General features: G+C 39.3%; 1 protein-coding gene across 1 annotated transcript in view; it reads right to left on the minus strand.

Moving 5' to 3' along the window:
- map4l (microtubule associated protein 4 like) overlaps positions 1 to 21,127 on the minus strand; it is a 111,069-nt gene that overhangs the window by 59,954 nt on the left and 29,988 nt on the right. The window contains exons 3-6 of the mRNA XM_039602702.1: positions 15,852 to 15,938; positions 14,622 to 14,696; positions 11,941 to 12,180; positions 3,852 to 5,204 (exon numbers count right to left, since the gene is read on the minus strand). Of these exons, the coding sequence (XP_039458636.1) occupies positions 3,852 to 5,204; positions 11,941 to 12,180; positions 14,622 to 14,696; positions 15,852 to 15,938 (1,755 nt within the window). The remainder of the gene's footprint in view (positions 1 to 3,851; positions 5,205 to 11,940; positions 12,181 to 14,621; positions 14,697 to 15,851; positions 15,939 to 21,127) is intronic.

Consider the following 21,127-nt stretch of genomic DNA (forward strand, 5'->3'; position numbering starts at 1 on the left):
TACAGGATACAAGTTGGATGAGGAAGATTCACTATAACTGTGGTCATTCAAAAAAACATCAATATATCACTATACCTCACATAGTGACGGCAGTCTCACAGTAAACCATGAGAAATACATGTGAAATGCAACACAACTGTCTTCCAAGTACTGTAATGTGTAGTGAACCACATTAAACACATCCTGTAACAAACAGCTGGGTGGCTTCATAGAATAAATTTGTGATTTCAGTCATTTCCAGCTTTTGTTAGGAAATGTCATTGAGAGCTTTGGTAACACGAAATCGTAGCAATCACAAACCATAAAGTTTTCTGCAAACACAATGGGTGTATTTCAATACCTCATCTCACGAAATGTGCAGTTCAAATTTGAACTGTGGAATAAAAACTTAAGGAAAAATCTGTGAAAAATCATCGCAGCCCTGCAAACATCATCACTGTATTTGTAATACTGAAGAGTCGTACATGATGTGGTGCTGACTTAGGCACCATAAAAATCAACCCATTTGGAGAGTGCCAAGTATCATCACTTACATTTATTTAGTCATTCAAAGTCACTGGTTAGTTGTTTACTTATACCTTTATGAAAATGAATTTTCGATAGCCATATATTTTCTATGAGATTTCTGGTTTAAACATTATTCTCCAGGTCAAAACTGGACTATAAATGGACAGATCTGGGCATTCTTTCCATGTACATTAGTGAGTTCGTCAGACCCCATCTTACAAAGGAGGGAATGAACCTTAGACTTGAGATGCATACAGTGTACAGTTTCCACCTAAAGAAGGTAATGTAGTGATGTATGCTGGGCTAGGTGGATGAAATCTCAAATTGGCTTTAAGAATCTTAAACCTACAGGAACATCCCTCAGTTCACTTTTAGACATAAAATAAATTTTCTGTGTTCTGTGCATTTAAATACTTCACTGTCATCCACATCCACAGTAATAGCAAACACAGGGACAAGCATACTAAACATCCCCAAAACGATCTGACATAAGGAGTTGCAAACTTCCTCGAGTCAGAAAGAAGAAAAAGTGAAAAGGGAAACATGTTCTTACCTGTGGAACGAGGTTACATTGTTGGTGGCATTATGAAAAAGAAAAAATGGGAAGGGAGAGAGAAAAAAATAAAGTTTACTTGCTTTAGAATTAACTTCATTGTCTTATACACAATTCTCCAACGTCAGCTCTAAAAATCCCTCTGCTTTAAGACCTCTCTCGCTAAAATAAGACTCGAGTATTGAGTCATGTACCTGAAAACTTTCGCTCAGGCCAAGATCTGTGTGGAAGAGACAGACGCAATTCTAGCTACTTGACAAAACCTTTTATCTAAAGCGCATTAAACACATATTTCACCAGGAGTGTCAGGGAGGTTTAAGGTGGGGGCTAAAGCGAAGCACAGGGAATTACAGTAGAAAGTAAATCTTCATTAGGAGGGTACGAGATGTAGTCTGTAGCAACAGAGTGATCAGGCTAGAATGCAGGCATTTTAAGTAAGAGGAAGGAGTACTAGAATGAGGTGCTATCGGGGGTTTTCTCAGGTTACAGGAGGCAGGCCTTACCAGGCACTGGACAGTAAACTGCAGGTTACTATGTGGCTGGTGATTGGTTAGATTTGGATGAATATGCCTGTCTGTTGTAATAACAACAGGGGAAAATCCTGTTACATGAAGGTTACTTCTAATCAGGATAATAATGCAAAAACAAAGATTGTAATCTGAAGTATGACCTGAGCAAAAATATAAATTCCTCCGTACCTACAAATTAACTTGGATCTATGTTTAAGATTGGTGGTCCTGAGAGGTCAAACAGACTGCAACTTAAGAAAATACCAGTAAATAGAAAAATACTACAAAAGCACACAAAACACAACAGAAGTTGAATAAAACAGAGTGGAACTAGAAAAAAATCTCACAAAACAAGAGCAGAGAAATGTTAAGATATGAATGTGACAGAAACCAAAACATGTGAAGGACTGCACTGAGACATGCATGAGAGAAACAGAGGACTCTGTGTGTTTTTATCATACGATTCACATAAAACTGCACATATGTGTTTGCTATTAGTAGTTTACTGTTAGCTTGTGAATTTTGTAACTGTTGCGTCCACATTGTTGTCTCCCCAAAAACACTTCTGTTGTGTTTTTATGTTGGTTTTTTTGTGCCGTTTTTTTCTGTTTCACTTGTGTTTTATCCAACTTCTGTTATGTGTTTTACAGCATTTTCCTCTTTGCTGGTATTTTCTTGAGTTGATCACATCGGAGCACATTGCTGCTGTGAGGGCCACCATTTGATCTATTTTTAGATCCCCTAATTCTTGGCCAATGAAATATAAAGAATAAATTCAAGTCCCTTGTTATAAGATTTACTCTAACAATGAGGGACATGAACATGGTTCAGAGACCAATACTTGACTTTAATATGAAAATATGGTCACTCACAGGTGACACATGGGTAAGTTTATGATGAAGGTCACATCCTGTGGCTCAAAGTAGTAGAAATTTGAGGATTTTTGGTTCATTTTGGGGCAAATACTACATTGTAGAGAATTTAGAAAATAGCTGAATGGAGTAATGCATCTTTAACATATAACAAGTTATATATAGTTTATAATAAACACCTGCAATAGAATTATAGCATTTGAAAATCACCGTGAGAAGAAAACTTTAGAGGTGAAAAAATAAAAAACTGGGTTTTGTGCCTTATCGACCTAATAAATAAATGAAAGCTGAATTTGTAACACATTTTCCAGTTTTCTTGTATACAACCATAGACTGTGTATAAAAGACGGGCATAGCCTTTGCATCTGAAAAATCAGGTGCTTTCTGATACTCAGGAGGTGGTAACTCCCGGTGTCTAAAGGAAGTACAGAAGTCTAAGGGCTCCCTCGCTCTGTGACCTCAGCTGACATTTTTCTGATGAGTCACTATTAGTTCAGATAACAAGGATAACAGGTTATGCTTTAGTTCCAGCCTGATTTTGACTGACACATTGCAATCCTATGACTGTGCAGTCCTGCTTAGTTTCACAGTTTGGCATCAAAAAGACAAGATGGCGACAGCAAAAACACTCCACTAAACTTTGCAAATGAATGAATGGCATCACAGTGGCTACATCCTGTCCATCTTTTATATGACGTCTATGGTCACAGTCACACCTTGCCTCTTCTACATACACTAATTTGCCTCTATGCTGATGATTAAAGTCTACAAAATTACTGACTGAATCTGAAAGGCATCGGCAAACTGGCTTTTCCATGCAGCGACCCAGGTTATGTGTGTTTTTACAGACAAAAAGGAGATAGTGGGAGGTTACATAGCAGCTGACAATCACATGAAACAGTAGACAGTGGAGCAAGCATAGATGGCAGCAGCTATCAGCCTCAGGTCAAGTATTATCAAATTGTTATGATCACAGTAACAGATACACAGAGGCAGGCAGAGGAAAATCCAATCAGACAGTTTACCCAGGCAGGTTTGTAGGGCCCGACCAGCACAGTACATTTGTGTCCCATAGTCATGCTGGCAGCATAGGATATTAATATATTTGGACACAAATGAGTTTCTGTCTGCAATATTTTCCAGATTATATTTGCAGTAGTAACAAAGAGCAGATGTTTATCTGTTGTAAAGGTAAATATCTTAAAAGCTGATTAAAACAGAAGCTGTTCTGGATATATCTGTCGGGCCCTGGTTATTTCGGATTCGCAGGGAACAGGATCGAGCACCAAGCAGGCAAAGAGCCATGCATACAGGAAGACAAACATCACTACTCCTTGCTATCCTAGCCTACAATCACTTTTCTTTAAATTAGCTCCATGTTATTCATAATCTTCCCTGTAGTTCACCAACCTTCCAATGGGGGGAGCTGTGGCGACGAGGACTCCTGGTGGTCTGAGTGTGCAGGGAGAGAGGGAGGGACTGCTTGGGTGATGGGAGGAGGGGGTGTGGCTGAGCTAAGGGACACTGGTACGCATTTTGGGGGAGTGTCTGGTGATGACGATGCCGGGGTGGCTTCTTTCTTACAGGAAGCAGCTGAGGAATTAAGAGGTGTTGCTGAAGTGGTAGAGGATGCAGGACTGGCGGTTCCCGTGGAGGCCACTGCTGCTGTTTTAACAACAGGAGTGGCCTCCGAATTACTGGGGGTGGCTGTGCAGGACATTAGTGTGGCTGAGGGGACGAAAGGCTTGGCATCGACGTTGAGGGCCGATCCAGCTATGGCTGCTGAAGGGTATGTTTCTGCTGAAGTTAAAGGTGATGGACTGATGGACACAGTAGGGGGAAGGTCTGAAGTGCTCTTGAAAGGGTTGAAATCAGAAGCGGCTTGTGAAGCAGGGACGGTGGTTTCTACTGGGGTTGACTTTGTGAGGGAAGCAGGAGCAAGGGAGGCTGTGTTGGTGATGGGGGTGGTTGTCTGGGAGTCGGGAGTGGAACCCGGTGGGGTCTGGAGAACTGAATCAAGGAAAGAGAAGGTCTGGGAGACAGGGCTTAGGTTGTCCCCTGTCATTAGTGCTAGGCTACCGCTGACATCCCCAGCTAAACTATTCCTGGTGACTGTACTAGCAGCTGTGCTAATATGGTTTTCAGGTTTGGCTGATATTTTCTCTTCATTGGGCTTTTGCCCATTTTTAACAGACACAGAAAAGTCGTCTAAACACATAGGCTCGTAGGAGCGCGAAGACAAATCTGATACTTGGCCAACATGGGAACAGTTGGTAAAACTTGTGGGTAACTGTTCAGGGGCAGAGGGTAGAGTGGGGCTGGGGATGGAGTTTGGAGCTTTGGGGTCACTAGAGCCAATGTCAGCACCTGCAGCCCACTTAGGGGCAACTGTAGCTGGTGTGGGAGAGACAGGCTGCTGTGGAGCTCCCCACTCCTCTGGAAGTCTTGCCCGACTCTTAGTCTTTCTGCCTTTTACCCTACCCCCTCCTCCACTCTCTCTGATCTCCCACTCCCAGTTCTCCTCCTCATCTTCGTCCTCCTCCACCTCCCTTCTGCCTTTATCCTGCATCCTGCTGATGTTATTCTCCTGGCTATCCAAGAAGTCGTAGACCTCATCACGGCCCTTCCTCTTCTTCTTCCGTCGCCGCTGCTGCTGCTTGCCGGCTTCGTCCCCCGGCCCTGCTCTGTCAGGGCTGAGGGGTTCAGAGTTGGAGGACGTAGCACTGCTGTCATCCACTGAGCCGCTGGGAGAGAGGATGGGAGCTGCCGAGGGGGAGGGTTTTATAAGAGGAGGAACCAATCACATACTGTGTCAGAGAAACACCTGATAAAAAGCCATCAGATTATGGTTACTATAGCTGTACTTGTTATTTCAGGTTTAAATCTGATTTAACTGGGTGTAGAAGCTATTTTGGTAAATAACTCTTGAATCTATGACAGTGAAAGTAATTTGATGTAGGGAAGATTATAGGATTACTCTAAATTCATGTTGAAATATGAGTTTTTATGAAATAAGCTAAAGCAGACATTTTTCCCCCTCTCACGCAGTTGGGTTAACTTGTGCAAGATATGTATCTTACCTTAGAAAGGGTTTCTGTGGTTTCACAAGAGCACTCAGTGGTGCTTGATATCCTAAGTTGTGCTTTCCAGGCTGACATTTCTTAACTTAATCAAAGCCCCCAGTCTGTTATGTCTACCATTGCCAGACGTTGCTATACAATCAAAATGATTTAACAACCATTGTGGTTGACGATATGTTAAAGAAGCTACACAATTTTAGGCTAAAAACAAACTCTAACCAGCAAGCTGTCTTGTTAATAGTGCTCTTTAGTGGGTGCATTACAAGAGCTTAAGCCCTCACTGTCCTTACTGTTGCACTGACTACCTGTCCTTCAATATGATTCAGGTATTTTTTTTTTGTCTAAACCAAAGTAATTAGAGTAGTTTGCATCCAGAGTTTTCCCTGATGTGTGCCACATGTGAGAAAGGACGTGTGTGAAAACTACGCCAACATAGCTAACTAAAATTGTTCGAAGTTCAGGTTTGATAATAGCTACAGACTCAACAAAAGAAAAATACCACATTTAGGCAGTGCTACTTCTTGGTCCTTTCAAGTTGCACTGAGGGCAGCCTACTCTTTAGGCCATCTTTGGGTACCAAAAAGGTATCACATGAGTATATGGATGAGGACTACCTAGTGAGAGTTAACTTCAGTAGATATCTCTGCAATGCAAGTTAGAGACATCTCTGACATTCAGTATTAGCTTTTAATTCTTGGCATCCTGTTAATAAGTTCAATTATGCATATTAATTGAGCAAAGCTGGACTAATTTCCTACTAATGTTAACTTTGTTTATTTGTAGAGATAAATGGCTTCTATGAGTTTATCTTACTGAACTGTACTTACTCTCATTTCTTAACAAATACTGTAAATAATAAACGTCTGTTATTACTGTCACCTGGAGCCTTGACTCATGCCCCAAAAAACAAAGAACAGACATTTTTGTGGAACATAACTTATTTTAAAATCTTACTAGTTTAAATGTATTACCTGCTAAAATATTTTTAGTGTGGTGTACATACACTGTAAAATAACAACCAGATGAAGACAGATCATTTTTAGTGACATCACATGATCTGGTTGGACAGGAGAAACACCTAAGCTGGTACTATAGAAGATTCATTAGCAATGCACTTGGAAAACACACGTGGCTATATGCTGTAATAAGCAATAAATTCCCGCCTTGTGTACTAGTGTGGTATGCAACATGCCAACCAGGAAATGCACATAAAATCATGAAGTGAAGTTTGTTTTGCTGGGTTGGTTTCCAGTGATAGTAACCATAGTCTGACTGCTCTTAGGCTCCTTTTAGGCACAACATTTTCAACAATTTATTGCAGTGAGTTGTATGTGATGGTGCCTGCTTTTATAAATACATTCAACCTGTATTTGCTTTACTCACCTGTTGTTTTGTCTATTGTTCTGTAAAGACTATAATAGATCATACGTGCATAAAAAGTTTTATAGATGCTGTTTTACACCAGACATTAGATATATTTGCTTGGTGTCCCAGCTGCCTGGATTTGACTGGATATACTGTTAACTAAAATTTCACTAACAACAACGTTTGAGGGAACCTTTTAGGACCAAGTTAGACTGTGATTGGAAGTCTACATTTGTGTGCATGTGGGGTAATGTTGTTTTTAGTTATTACTCTTTTATGATAATAACTATAAAGTAAAATGACACGAAGTCAAAACTGAAAGTTGGTCATATAGTTTGGTGTAGATTTCTGTTTTCCAAATTGCCAGTGAAGTCTGAAAGGAACTGCCAGTCAACCAGTAAATGTGTGATGCAAGTGTCCTATTGCAGAAATATGCATAATTCTCAATATTTAAACATCACCATCATCACCATCCAGGATACAAAGTTGCTCTTAGAGGGAGGACGCACACACGCCACAGAAAAATAAGCACACTGTGAGAGCAACACAACCTTGAAGCAACTTAAACAGACAAATATACCAAGCACAGTTAACACAGGATCTAGCATGCAAGAACAAAATTAAAACATGCGTATCTACTAAGTGCACATTCAAACGCGCTCAAATCACATTAAGCATTAGGAACGCACTGCAGAATCACAAAACGATCAAATGGCAGACAAAAATGTTCAGTCTGCACTGAAATTATCTTCTTATTTGTCTGTTCCCACTATCTTCTTTTATTTGAGGAATGAAGGCATCGCAGTTGGCTCTGGCTTTTTCCTCTGAATCCATATTTCTCAATTATTACTGACAAGCACGTCATCAGCTCAGAGAGAACAAGAAACAGAAAGATGAACAGACAGAAACAGGCAAACTGTAAAATAGTCTATGACTGCTCATCGGCTCTTCTTCCAGCCTAAAATATTATTATTCTTTCTAGTTTTCATCATCCTATCTGCAGTCTTACATCACTGCTTATTAATGGAAATCCAGAAAAAGGTGCAATCCTCTCTAAATATGGCACCTTTCCCCGCATGTTTTAATTGATTGACTTGGCTATTTTCTCTCCACGACCTGATGCTTGCCCTGCTATAAACAACACTAAGGGAAGACAAGACCAGGGATATTATCATCTATATTTAATAGGATAACATATTTAATGGGAGTACTTCTTAATCTGGACTCTGGCAAACCGCCATGAAATACATTAAGGTTGGTGCATGGGCTGCTTTGAACACGTGACCCATGCAAAAACACAGTATGAGCCGTAATTTGCCAAATTCTACTTATGGTTTACCGCAGACAGAGCAGGAGCACAGTGGACTGCAAGCCTTAAACACAGAAGAGTAAACGCAGAAGAACAGAAGCATGTTTAGAAAATGTGTCATCAGTATCCTGCAGAAATATCCCCACACTGAGTTGTAGACACAAATTAAAAAAACACAGAATTTGTGTTATAAATGACTATTTTTCATACTTATAAAGCACCTCAGCGATGACACTTCCATGAATGCAATTCCCTAAATCGCGCCTATGCCTAGACAGATCCAATTTAATCCCCCTGTGAAAAAAAGTAACTTTAAGTAACATGTTTTTGTTTTTTTGCTCTTTTATTGTTGCTTCATTAGATACCCAGTGATGTGAGACAGGAGGAAGTGGAGGGGCATGACTCGCCATCACGCCAAATCTGGGTTTCTGTTTTCTGCCTGCCGACAGGGATGAGTTATTCATGCTCACTTAAGCTTAAAGATAATGTGGGACAATCAAAAAACAAACTTTTAAGATGTTTCTGGCAATTCTGTCGATAGCAAATTATGATTTCAGCGTCAGTGGAATGACATTACTGCTTTCTCACTTAGTACTTACAATTAGTTACAGTGCGTCTTTGCCTCTGGACACCACAACAGTGGGTTTTAAATAATTCAGTCAAAATGTGACTAAAGTGTAGACTTTTATTCAAGGGTTTTACAAAAGGATTGCAGTAATTGTTTAGGAATTACAGATGAATTACATTAGGAATTCTACAATACACAGGCCCCCATTTTCTATATATGTTTTTAACACCTGGATGAAAGTCTAGAAGAATATCTTATTTCGTTGCCTTGAGGAAATCTTTTCTTTTGCAGCAGACTGTTGATTTAGCCACTCTGAAAATGTTTGCTAGCTTCTTTTATCTCTCTGACAGGTTTATTTGGATTTTTTAGTCTGACGATGGCCTTTCCTCACTTGCATCAGTATATCATTGTACCACATATTTGCAGTTCCAGTGAAAAGCTACCAAATAAGTTAAACACTTGAAATCAACTACAGATGTTCTAGCTGTTTAATCCTGTCATGGAATCTCATCCCAACACTTAATGAAATTTATCTTGTTAAACTCTTAAATTAAACCTGAAAGTCTGCACTTTTATCACATTTGCTTTCTTTTACTGCGTGTACAACTGTTGAGAGAAATTGAGGGACAGCAGGTGAGTTCTGAGTGAGGGGACAAAGACCTAGTTTTGGTTTTGGGTGTTGCTGGCACCTGATGTTTCACTTTTACACTATTAACTGCTGGGGCACCGGATAAGAACACAACCACCTGTTTTCTTGCCTTTACAACAAGGAAAAAAAACAAACCTTGAAAATGAATAAAAATAATATCATTTTTAGCACACATTGGCACAGACTATTTTGAAATGCTGTAATTTAAATAAGGTTTTTTTTGCACAGTCAAGCCTGAATAAAAAACAAAGATCCTAAATAAGAGAAAATTCCAGGTTTTCAGTGTGTTTCTATTTATTTCTCAAATTGATTGATTGACTGATTGATTAATTGACTGGAAGCATTTTTCTCAGCTTTTCTTCACCTTGGTTATGTAAAACCGTGTTTCCCAACCTTTTGGAGCCACGGCACATATTTCACATTAAAAATATCACACGGCACACCACCAAACAAAAATGTCACAAAAAGCATATTGATAATTTTTCCCCGTGTGCCAGGTATAGCGGAATTGGCTTGGTTTGTCCCCGGTACACCTTTTTTGCTTTCTTGTGACCACTGCTCATGCTAGGGCCTTCACCTGGGCCGTTTAGAGCAGTGTTTCCCAACCACTGTGCCGCGGCACATAGGTGTGCCATGAGAAATTATCAGGTGTGCCGTGGAAGATTATCTGATTCCACCTGATTAGTACTCTAAGCCACCAGCATGAGTAATGGGCAGAACGATTACATTCTATTCCACTAGAGGGCAGTACAACTACCTGCTCTAATTAAATGGGTTGCCAGTAAAACTGAAGAAGGCGAAGAAGAACTTACATAATAGTCATGCTGTGAGACCATGCAGCTTGTAACAGCAATAGATAAATATTTGAAAAGATAAAGTAGTCAATCTGACCTGAGTCCTGGAGAAAATTCTGACCCAGATGAAGGCCCTAGCATGAGTAGTTGTCAGAAGAAAGTATAAAAGGTATACTGGGTACAAACTGAGCCCATTAAACTACACCTGGTGCACGGGGAAAAATTATCAAAATGCTTTTTGTGACACTTTTGTTTGGTGGTGTGGCTTAAGAGTCCTAATCAGGTAGAACCAGATAATCTTCCACGGCACACCCAATCATTTCTCGCGGCACAGTGGTTGGGAAACACTGATGTAAAAGGAGAGGGACCAACCACCAATTTTCAGCCAGTAGGAGAAAGCTTCATCAATAGCCAAATAAAGCTAGCTAGCTCACAGCTTCAGATTTTTATCAGGTATTGACATAATGCACATTCTGATGTTCTTTAGTTTTCTGGACATATGTTTGTTGTCCTCACTTGAGAAGAATTTAACATACACACCTTTGGTTTTAGAAGAGCAATTTTGAAAGTATCTAGTATATATTCATCTGTTTCACTGATGCATCAGATCTGCTGAGAGACAGGGACTTAACTCAATAGAAGCTGTTACATAACTGCTAGCTGGCTTTAAGCTAGCAGGGCTATTTTTAGTACACCAACAAGCAGAGTACAGAAAGGCTAATGAATAAAAATATTACTAAATGTTTAATAAGTTCTGCCTAAAATGGAAACTTAGAAAGTCAGTGTAAGAGTTCAAGTGTGGGCTTTAGAGCCCTTTAGTTGTTGTTTTTTTGCAGGCCATTTTAATTTGACTCTTGACAGCAGGGTTTGATTTCTGGCTGAATCTAGAGTTAGATGTAGATGACAACATAATGAAGACATATAAAAGCATTTGCAGGAGAATATGCATGTTTCTATTCTAGTTTCTAAAATGTAGTACAGTTACATGTGCAAGAAAACTGATGCACTGCTCTGTGTTTGTGTTTCTGTTACCTGGCAACAACAAATTTAGTTGATACCCAGTTGCTACTGATTATGATAAACATTAAAAATTCATAATAAAGACAACTAGAAATGTCATGTGGTGTACTAAATCTACGTTAGGCTACTATTTTCTCTTCACTGCAGGAACTAATGAACACTGTGTGCAGCTATATTATTTAAAATGGTCATTGTTTCATTTTTCTGTTGATCCAGTTTGTCAATTGATGATAAGGACAGTAGCCAGGTGCACAGAGTGTAAAGCAATAAGGTCACCAGCAACAAAACAGCAGAGCTGGGATTGTTCCAGTGACAGTGAAAACTAGAAAAGACTGCCCTCTGCTGCTGAAAGCATGCCCTGTGTGATCAGGGTGTTACTTCTCCTGTCACCACTGTTCCCTCCTGCTCTGCCTTTGTGTCTCTTCAGTAGTATTAAAGCAAGAATAGCATAACATCTCAGCTTTTATTAAATTAAATGTGAGCTATGTTCATTGATTTAGACTTTTAAGTTTGAGCTGCAGCTCCACTTGTTGCTATAGCTGTGTTAGAAATGCAACCAAACCCATTTGGTCTGGGAAAGTTTATGAGTCCTTTATATATTATCGATATTAAAGTGAATCAGTATTAAAATTTTGATTCACTGGTCCTTCACTCCCCCCTCCTCCTGCTGCCCCAGAATGCAGTATTACATGCAACCAAGCTCCAGTGTGATACCTGCAGAGTGATCCATGGAATGGATTCCCGTGCCACCGGAAGAAAATGGATCACTGCTTTTAAAGGGACTGCTCCCACTGGTGTTACTGATGGTTTTGCTTTCCACACCAAAATGGCTTGAACTTTTCTGGGTTTCCATAGCTGGACTCATTCCAGTCTGGCCAAGAGTAGAGCTCATACTGGTCTGGAAGGGTGGCATGCTGGACCCCATGGTCCCTCCAATCCCAGGTTGAGAAAAGCCTGATGGAGAGAAACAGCACAGAGCTACATCACCAACAGGAAGCTGTCTGTTTGAACGTTGTAAACTTTATATACTCATACCACATGCAGCTGGGAGAGAAGTTAAATACTGATGTAGATTAAGCCATCAGGCTATACGAGATCCTACAGCAACAGTATGCGAATGTTACTGTTACTGCACCGAACAACCTTGTGTGTAGAAATTTGCTCCCCAACTGAAAGTAACTGCCACTAAAATAGTAACATTTCTAAAAAAGAAAATACATGAATAAACAAAGTGAAATATTCTATAATACAAAAAATATCAACATATTATTTAATAACTTAAGTACTTACTACGTCGAGATTATATATTTCCTTTACATTTGCCACAATGTGTCTTGATCATGGACATATTCAATAATTCACTATCAAGAAATGAATCATACAGGTATAGCTTTTTAGCTAGCAGCAATGATCATGCTAACGGAGGCTACTCATTTATTTATTTCAGGGGCAGTGGAGGTGGGGAGGGATGCAATTCGTGGCTGTTACAGCATATTCATCAGACCACTAGTGTGTGCCGTATTTGTTTTATACAGTTTTATAATGAAGTTCTTAAATATTATTCATAATAAAATTAAATACAAAAATGTACCATTGCAGTGCTGCAATGTGCAGAAGATTCCAGCATACTCATGATGTGTCTTTCTAACAAAAGACAGGCCTTTTAAAATTAAGTACAACATTACTGCTTACATGGAATTAAGAGTTTAAGTAGCAGCCACATGCTGCTGATCGAGTGGACATAATTAACTGATCATCAGCAAGTGTGACCACCTCTATAAAAGCAGAAGTTTTTGCAATTTGCAGGTCAAGAGGATGGATGCCAGGATGGATGTCCCAGCAAATTCACCCCAAGTTTTGACTGTTCAGTGCTCAGAGAAACTGCAACAAAAGCAACAAAAACCAAGATCTACATCTCAAACTATAAACGCCTCACTTAGCATGTTAAATGTTAAAGATCATAACAGTACAATTAGAAAAGGTATAACTTGTTATGAAGGGTTTCCAGGAGAAAATCTCTTCTCTCTAAAAACAACATGGCATCTTGGCTTAGGTTTGTAACGTTATATCTAAACAAACCACAAGACTTGTAAAATAATGTCCTTTGACCAGAAGAGACCAAACTGCAGAATGCTGACTGCCATGTTTGGCAAAAACCAAACAAGGCATATTAGCACAAATACCTCATTCCAACTGTCAAGCACTGTCTTGGAAGGGTGATGATTTAGCCTTGTTTTACCTTGCAGTCATTGAGTCAACTAAGAACTCCTCTCTATAAAAATGTACATTATAGTCAAATGTGAGGCCACATGTCCAAGAGCTGAAATTAGGTCATGCATAGGACAAGGACCCCAAGCACACTAGCAACAACACAACGGTGAAATGGAAAAGAATGAAGGTGATGCAAATACCCAGTCGAAACGTCAACCTGACTGAAATAGTGAGAAAGAAACTTAAGAGAGCTGTGCATAAGCAAATCCCAGCAAAGCACAATGAGCTGAAGCGATGTTGTAAAGAAGAGTGTGAAAAAGATTCTCCCTCTTGGGGTGTACTTAGTTTTGTCAAATGACTGCAGAGACTCCAATTAACACTTTGTCTGTCACATGTAATTAATTCAGTGTCTCAGTGGTTTGTCTGCTCGGAGATTAGCTGCCCACATCTCTTCAATAGGTTTGTAGGCTGCTGTGTTGCACTGACAGAGAGGCAGAAACTGTATGAACTGTGTTGACTGTGTGTGTAAACTCGGCACGTTTCTATTATTGAAAAAAAAAGACTTAAATTCTGAACTGAAGAACTGCAGAGGTTTCTCGGATGAGAGGTAAAATAATAAAGCTTTCAACCCCAAGAATATTATCCCAGCTGTTGGAGCATGGTAGTGGTAGCATCATGTTCAGGGCTGTTTTGTACCAGTGGCATAAATACTCAGAACAGGGTGGATGTAATTGTGAATGAGGCAGACTCCCAGAATTCTTCAGTATAACCTTGAGTCAAATACACAGAAGCCAGTGGTGTAGTGGATGAAACGCCAAAGGACATTTTGAAATAGCCTTTTCAACGCTGAAAATAGAAAAGTGTTTCATTATCCAATTATAATTCTGCCAAACACCTTTACAGCTTGTGATTGCTACTAAAAGTGCCTGGTGACAGTACAACTTGCTAACGCATATTTAAACAAATATTGGATATGCTATATGCAGGATTTTGACCATGTATGTGCAATTTTAACCCCATCTTTATTTCAAAACACCCACAATAAAGTAAATAATCTGCACCAGATTCTTTAGTCTTTTTATTTTATTTAGATTCAAAGCAAGAAGAGAGAAAATACGGTGACCTGCTACTTAGTTTGCAGTTAAAGGTATTCATGGCACAGAAGGTGAAAAAGTAAAATGGACCTAGAAATGAGTCAGGCTTGCTGCTGTCCTTTGTCTTGTTCAGGCTCCACTGATCTGTCATCCCACGCATAGGACCTGACCAAGAGAAAGAGACGGACAAACAGAGGCAAAGAAAATTGGCAAATGGAGAAAGGACAGTGGGGACCGAGAGTCAAAGAGAGAAGCAAAATGAACAGAGGAGTGGAAAAAAGAAGAAGACGACGAGGAGCAGGAAGAAATAAAGCAGTGGGAAAGAACATAAACAAACAAATGGGCAGAACAAATGTCAACCAATGCAAATAAAATCAGCATCTGAATATACCTGCATTTTATTTTGGTGCATGGAGTAACAAAACTGAATACAAAGATATATATGCAACAAAAAATGTACAAAAGCCTCAAACACCACGCAGTAATGGTTTTTGACAGGATACTTTCAAAATGGATGTTTTTTTTTCCTCACTGTTTCCTTTGTCCATGATTCCTGTGCAATTGATGCATGATAATAAATTGTGTTGCATATTTACTTTATAATCCCCACACCACAGAAGATTGGAAAATGCAAAGTATTTGCTCAGTAAAGTGGCTGCAGGTTAACCAACTAGAGATTTCAGCTTTTCTTCTAAAGGAAAAACATTCCTCTTTGCATTTTAACAAGCAACAAATCCTGAATGAGCTACATTGGAGGTACAGTAACCTCATTTTATGGTATAAATCAGTAACTTTGGTACATAGGTCAACTGCTGAAGTCTTCTGTTAGCTTCAAACTTTTTAACGCCTACATTTTGAATTCACGTATGGTAGAGCAGGTCATCTATTAATTGGTAGGCTGATGGTTTGATCCCTGGCTGCTTCAGTCAGCATGCCAAATATCCTTGGGCAAGATATTAACCACAAAGTTGCTCTCTGATGTATCCATCGGAGTGTGAGGGTGTGTGGATGTTAGATAAAAAGCAGTTACATAGAAAAAGCACAGAAAAAAAGTGCTTATATGAACGGATGTGAAGGGGTGAATGATGCAATGTGATTAGTGAGAGCTTGATTTGTCAATCACACGTCATTAGCCAATGAGCATACCCTGCATAAACCTCCTTTCTGACAATTTGAATGACCAGATTTTAGAAAATGCCCTGGATGACTGAGCCCAAAATGAATCACCGAAGTGTTTACAGAGGTTTTCGCCTGTGACTGTAGGTGGCAGAGTGATAAAATTACTATCTACTACACGACTTTCAGCCCATTCACCCTCACCAGACAGGTAGTCAGAGCTGAAGGCAGGCTGTCCTGGCAGGTCTTGGCGTCCTCCTGATGACATCATTGATGACATCATCCCTGGACCTGAGGAAATGAAGAGCATTATCACTGTCATCCTCAACTGAATATATAAGAATATAATGACTGTTTCTTTAGTTTTCTAGTTTTAGATTTGCAAAGCGTATCTCTATATGAAGAACCTTTGTTACAGCTTTATGTTTTTCGTAACACTGAACATGAGATATATTTATTTTTGTTTGTTTTACTTTTGCACTAGTTGTAGTTTCCCATTGTCCATAGCATCCACATGTTAACCACATCCCTATCATACAGAGCGCTCTGCTGGGTCCTTTTAGAGCGCTCCACATGGAGAGTGAGACAGTGCACCTCAGACAGTCTGTATGTAGCTCTGCTCTGTCAGATGTCTGCCCATCAAACGGGTCCTGCTTCCCAAATCCTGCCTTCACATGCTGTGTGTGTCTTTGTCCTATCATTTGACAGTGAAGCAAGCAGACACAACACACTGCTGAAGGGACTATCACCATGGTTACGCAAGTAGAAGATGACAGCATCTGTGGTTCCCCTGGCAACACAACCTGTCAACAGACGTGTCTTAGAGGATCGATGCATGTTCCCAACAGCTGAGGCACACGCCAGGACTGAACTAACACACTCACAAGCACATATACAAGACAGAAAAGTCACCACTATTACAAACACATGGGACACGAAGAGCCAGACTTTCTTAGCCCCTTCGAGTGCTGCAAAATAAAAGAAGCTGAAAGGGTAATATAACCTGTTAAGTGAAATAAATGGAGGATTTGCATCCATTAATTCCCCTTAGCAGCACGAAAATAAAACTAGCTTAACATAATAATTTTGTCATCTTAACAATGAAACACTAGCATTAACTAAATAATACAATATTTACTCCACCAGTGGCCATTACATCATTAACTCCAAGTCTGACTTACACAGTTATTTTACTGACAATCACAAAACCATGTTGAACAAAAAAAAAACCAGCTGTCACTTATAATTCTATATAAGTATTACAAAATAAATCACAATAGGGTTTCAATGAGATCTACTATGGTGGTGGATTCTAACATATAGTGCATATAAATATATATATATATATATATATATATATATATATATATATATATATATATACATATATATACAACACAGTCAACTAATGCATAACTGAAGCTTTCCATTTACAAAGGGAAGAGGATGAACTGAGGGGCTGCACCAAGAACCCAGAATAAGACAAGTAAATGGTAAATGGCCTGTATTCATATAGCGCTTTACTAGTCCCTAAGGACCCCAAAGCGCTTTACATATCCAGTCATCCACCCATTCACACACACATTCACACACTGGTGATGGCAAGCTACGTTGTAGCCACAGCCACCCTGGGGCGCACTGACAGAGGCGAGGCTGCCGGACACTGGCGCCACCGGGCCCTCTGACCACCACCAGTAGGCAACGGGTGAAGTCCTCATCACCGGAAGCCTCCACCTGTTGGGAGGAGCTCTCAAACACCTTGACCCAGTTTACTTACAGTATACTTGCAGTATATTATACTTACAGTATAATAAGTATTATTTGGAACACGCAAAGGTACTTGAGTGCAATCCAAAATTAAAATAGCTGAAGCTGAGAGAAGCTGTAATGAAATGAACTGTGATCTTTGCTTCTTGCACAAACAGCACAAATTCTAATATGTATCTGTCCGTGGTCCTGAAATACACATATAAAAACTGGCACTACAGCTGAAAACCAAAACTGACTGAAACTGCACGTCACAAATGGCTGCTTTGTGCCGAAAGTAGAACATATTGTTGCTTTGTATACCTGAATGCACATGCACTGGTTTTGACTGAAAAGCTGTTTTCTTTCAGACGTACTGAGGGGAAACAGGGACGCATACTTTTGGCTCTGGCCCAGTAGCACTGTAATGGTGGATACTGTGAATAATTAACAAGTGTGCATTAAAGGGAAGCTTTGGCCCACTGGATCTAGCATGAGTGTGTCTCTGAGAGCCAGTGTTCCTTTGTGTCTGCGACCATTTTTGGAGTGTAGAGCAGCACACACAGAAACACACACAGAAGCACTAACTGCAGAGTCATTCTAGACACAACGTCACAGCTTTTTTTTTCTTTTTCTGTCTGGGTTCCCTCTGAATAGATTTCTCTTCAGCTGTCTCCCATTTTTCTTTCTTTTTTTGCCCGATTGCTATCACACTTTTCATTACTTTTGTATGTGTGTTATTACAAAGTTACTTAATGTGAATTGCTTTAAAGAGAAAGATGGACCTATTAGATAATCCACATCTCAGTGATAATTTGGAACCAAATCTGACACGTTCACCGCTTAGAAAACGAAACTATATTTCCAACAAAGGAACTTCCTTAAACTTTCTATGAACCTATGCTTTGCCACTGCATGAACCAGCAGAATTGGGAAAACTGTCTGTAAGAAAATAAATAACTACACATAATAAAATTTTAAGGAAATCTGTTTATGTTTTGTGTCTAGTGAAAAAAAGCTAGTATATTTGAAGAACAGATTTCTGTTATTCAGAGTCACCAGATATCTATATCAGTCGTGTTCCCACTTTAACACGCACTACAGGTCCTCTGGATAATATAACCAACGTGAACAAGCTAAATGTGTCTTGTCTAGTCATTTTGTATTCATATTAGTTATTTTGTGTTATGTTGATAACACAAAATGACTAACAAGTTAAGTGGTGGATAAACACAGGCAGAATCATCTTAGCTTGTAGTTTACATCTCTGAGTATTTCATATTACCTTAAGAAACTAAAATTTAGAGCTGCCAATGGTATCATTAGTGGCAGTTGTTAACAACGGAACAATAACTGAACATTAGTGTGCACTGAAAAAAAGGGACTGGCCATCTCTTGGATTTATGTAAGCATCTTGCGTGTATTCAACACAATTGCCTCATGCTTTAAAGTTAAGTGTAACTATATAGTGTAGAAACTACATGATATGCAGAGAGGGTATATTAAATTGTTCATATCATGTTCGAGTGAAGTAAGTCAATAATATAGCAATGTTAAATCTCGCGACACTGCATGTGATTTCATCTTGACGGCTTTGGATCATGGTTTGAGGAAGGCATCCATCACAGTCAAGTATATATTGGTATATATACCGAAAAAAGGAAATTGGGTGGTTGTTACATTTACAAAAGCGTAACTTGTAATTTGAACAAGATAATTTCATGTTTCTATGGTGAAAGTAATTAAATCATGTAGGATTTGTATAAAATTCAACAACTTAATTTGTTCTTGTTGAGATGACATGATACAATCTAGTGGTTAGTTGCTGGACTCATGAAATTCACAAGATCACACGAGATTTCAAACTGCAGGAAAATCACTGGAGTTATAAGAGGCAGACAACTATACACACACCATGCCTATGCTATCGCTATTTATTGTGATTTATCACAGCTTTCCTACTTTTGTCAATCCTGGATTGGTGGTGTGGTGGTTAGTGCTGTTGCCTCACAGCAAGAAGGTCCTGGGTTCAAATGCAGTCTGGCTAGTTTGCACTTGCTTCTTTCTGGGTATTCTGGTTTCCTCCCACAGTTAAAAATCATACAGTTATTAGAGTTAGGTTAATTGGTGATTCCAAATTGCCAATGAATATGAATGCAAATAGTTGTTTGTCTCTATGTGACAGACTGGTAAGCTGTCCAGGGTGTACCCTGCCTCTTAAATTTATCACTTCAGGGTTATGCCCCAGCCCCCCTTGCAACTCAGATAAAGATAGGAGGATGGTAGTTGTTGTAAATCCGTTTAATTTTTATGTTAACCAGACTCTAGACTTTGTTGAACATTATGTAATATGAAGATAACATGTAGTATTTAAGTGGGTAAAAGCTATTGAATAGTTTTGGAATAAAATGACAAAATCGTGAACAATTAAAATATTCCAAGAGTTCAACTTACTTCATCTAAACATGTTTCAGTCATGTTTAATCAACACAAAATGCACAGGTGTATTGAATATGAATAAGTTGTGTTGATTTAACTAAGTTGTTTAAGTTTCTTCCAAAGCAAAACAGTTGTGTGCAACCAATGTCCATTACTGAATTAAGTAAATCCAACATGGTCGTTTTTTTCAGTGTGTGTTAAAATCTTAAATAAAACTCAACTACAGACTGTAGACTCACCCAACAGTTAGTGAAGTCCTCTTACTGTCAAACCGAGAGATTATTTACGCTCGTTGTCTGACATCTTGTCATTGTCAAAGTTTTAGCAATCATATTTTACTCAGTATGCCTTAAATCTAGAGACCGAGCTCACAAGTCATCAGGAAAGTGGTGACTGAAGCAGGAAGCCAAGGAAACAAAAGACTTCTGTACTTCTGTACAACTGGAAGTCCAGAAGAGCCACCTTCTACTGGCCATTAGAAAAACTGCAGGTTTACGGCGCTTCTGCATCGTTCATTTCACTTCTAAGACCCAGAAGCCTCATCCATCTTTTATATACAGACTATGTTAACAAGTTTAGCTGCTGTTAAGCTTTCCTCAGAATCACTGATTAAAAAAAAATACATATCAAATCAATAAAAGGTAATTTTATTTGTTTTTCTTTCCTTTTTCATACAGTATAAGATCATCATACATATGTTTACAGTATATCAATAGAAAACAAATTGAAGCATTTGTCATTGAGAAGCTATGGGTGCTACATATATATATGGTACATGCAGCCGATAGACTTTTGTGAGTAAATGATAAATTGTTTTATTGTTTTATGTCTGAAAAGTTTCACTGTTCTTCCCTCCTCTTGTATCCTCTACTTCTAAGACACAGACACACACACACACACACACACACACACACACACACACACACACACACACACACACACACACACACACGCACAGCAGCAGCAGCATGTGCGTGCGAGCACAGTCAGAGGCCAGACAGCCCTCTGAGGATAGCAGCCAGTATCAAGCCTCAAGGTCAAACACCTCCTTTTTTTCAAACATTATTTTTATGTCATTTCTGCATCACTGGACTGGAAGCCCTTTAAAATTTTCTACCAGCAGAAACAAGCCAAAAACATAGCAGCAGGGAACCACCACTAAAATAGCCCTCACTGCATAGTTTGAAGGAATCCAGTTTGATGGGCTTCCCACTGTGCTGTACACAGGCACTTTTGCTCCTCTTATTTAAACTATCTTCAGCTGTTATGAGGGAAGGAAATCGCTTTAAAAGCCA

Source organism: Oreochromis aureus, linkage group 18 (assembly GCF_013358895.1).
Source record: "Oreochromis aureus strain Israel breed Guangdong linkage group 18, ZZ_aureus, whole genome shotgun sequence".
NCBI classification, from domain to species: domain Eukaryota; kingdom Metazoa; phylum Chordata; class Actinopteri; order Cichliformes; family Cichlidae; genus Oreochromis; species Oreochromis aureus.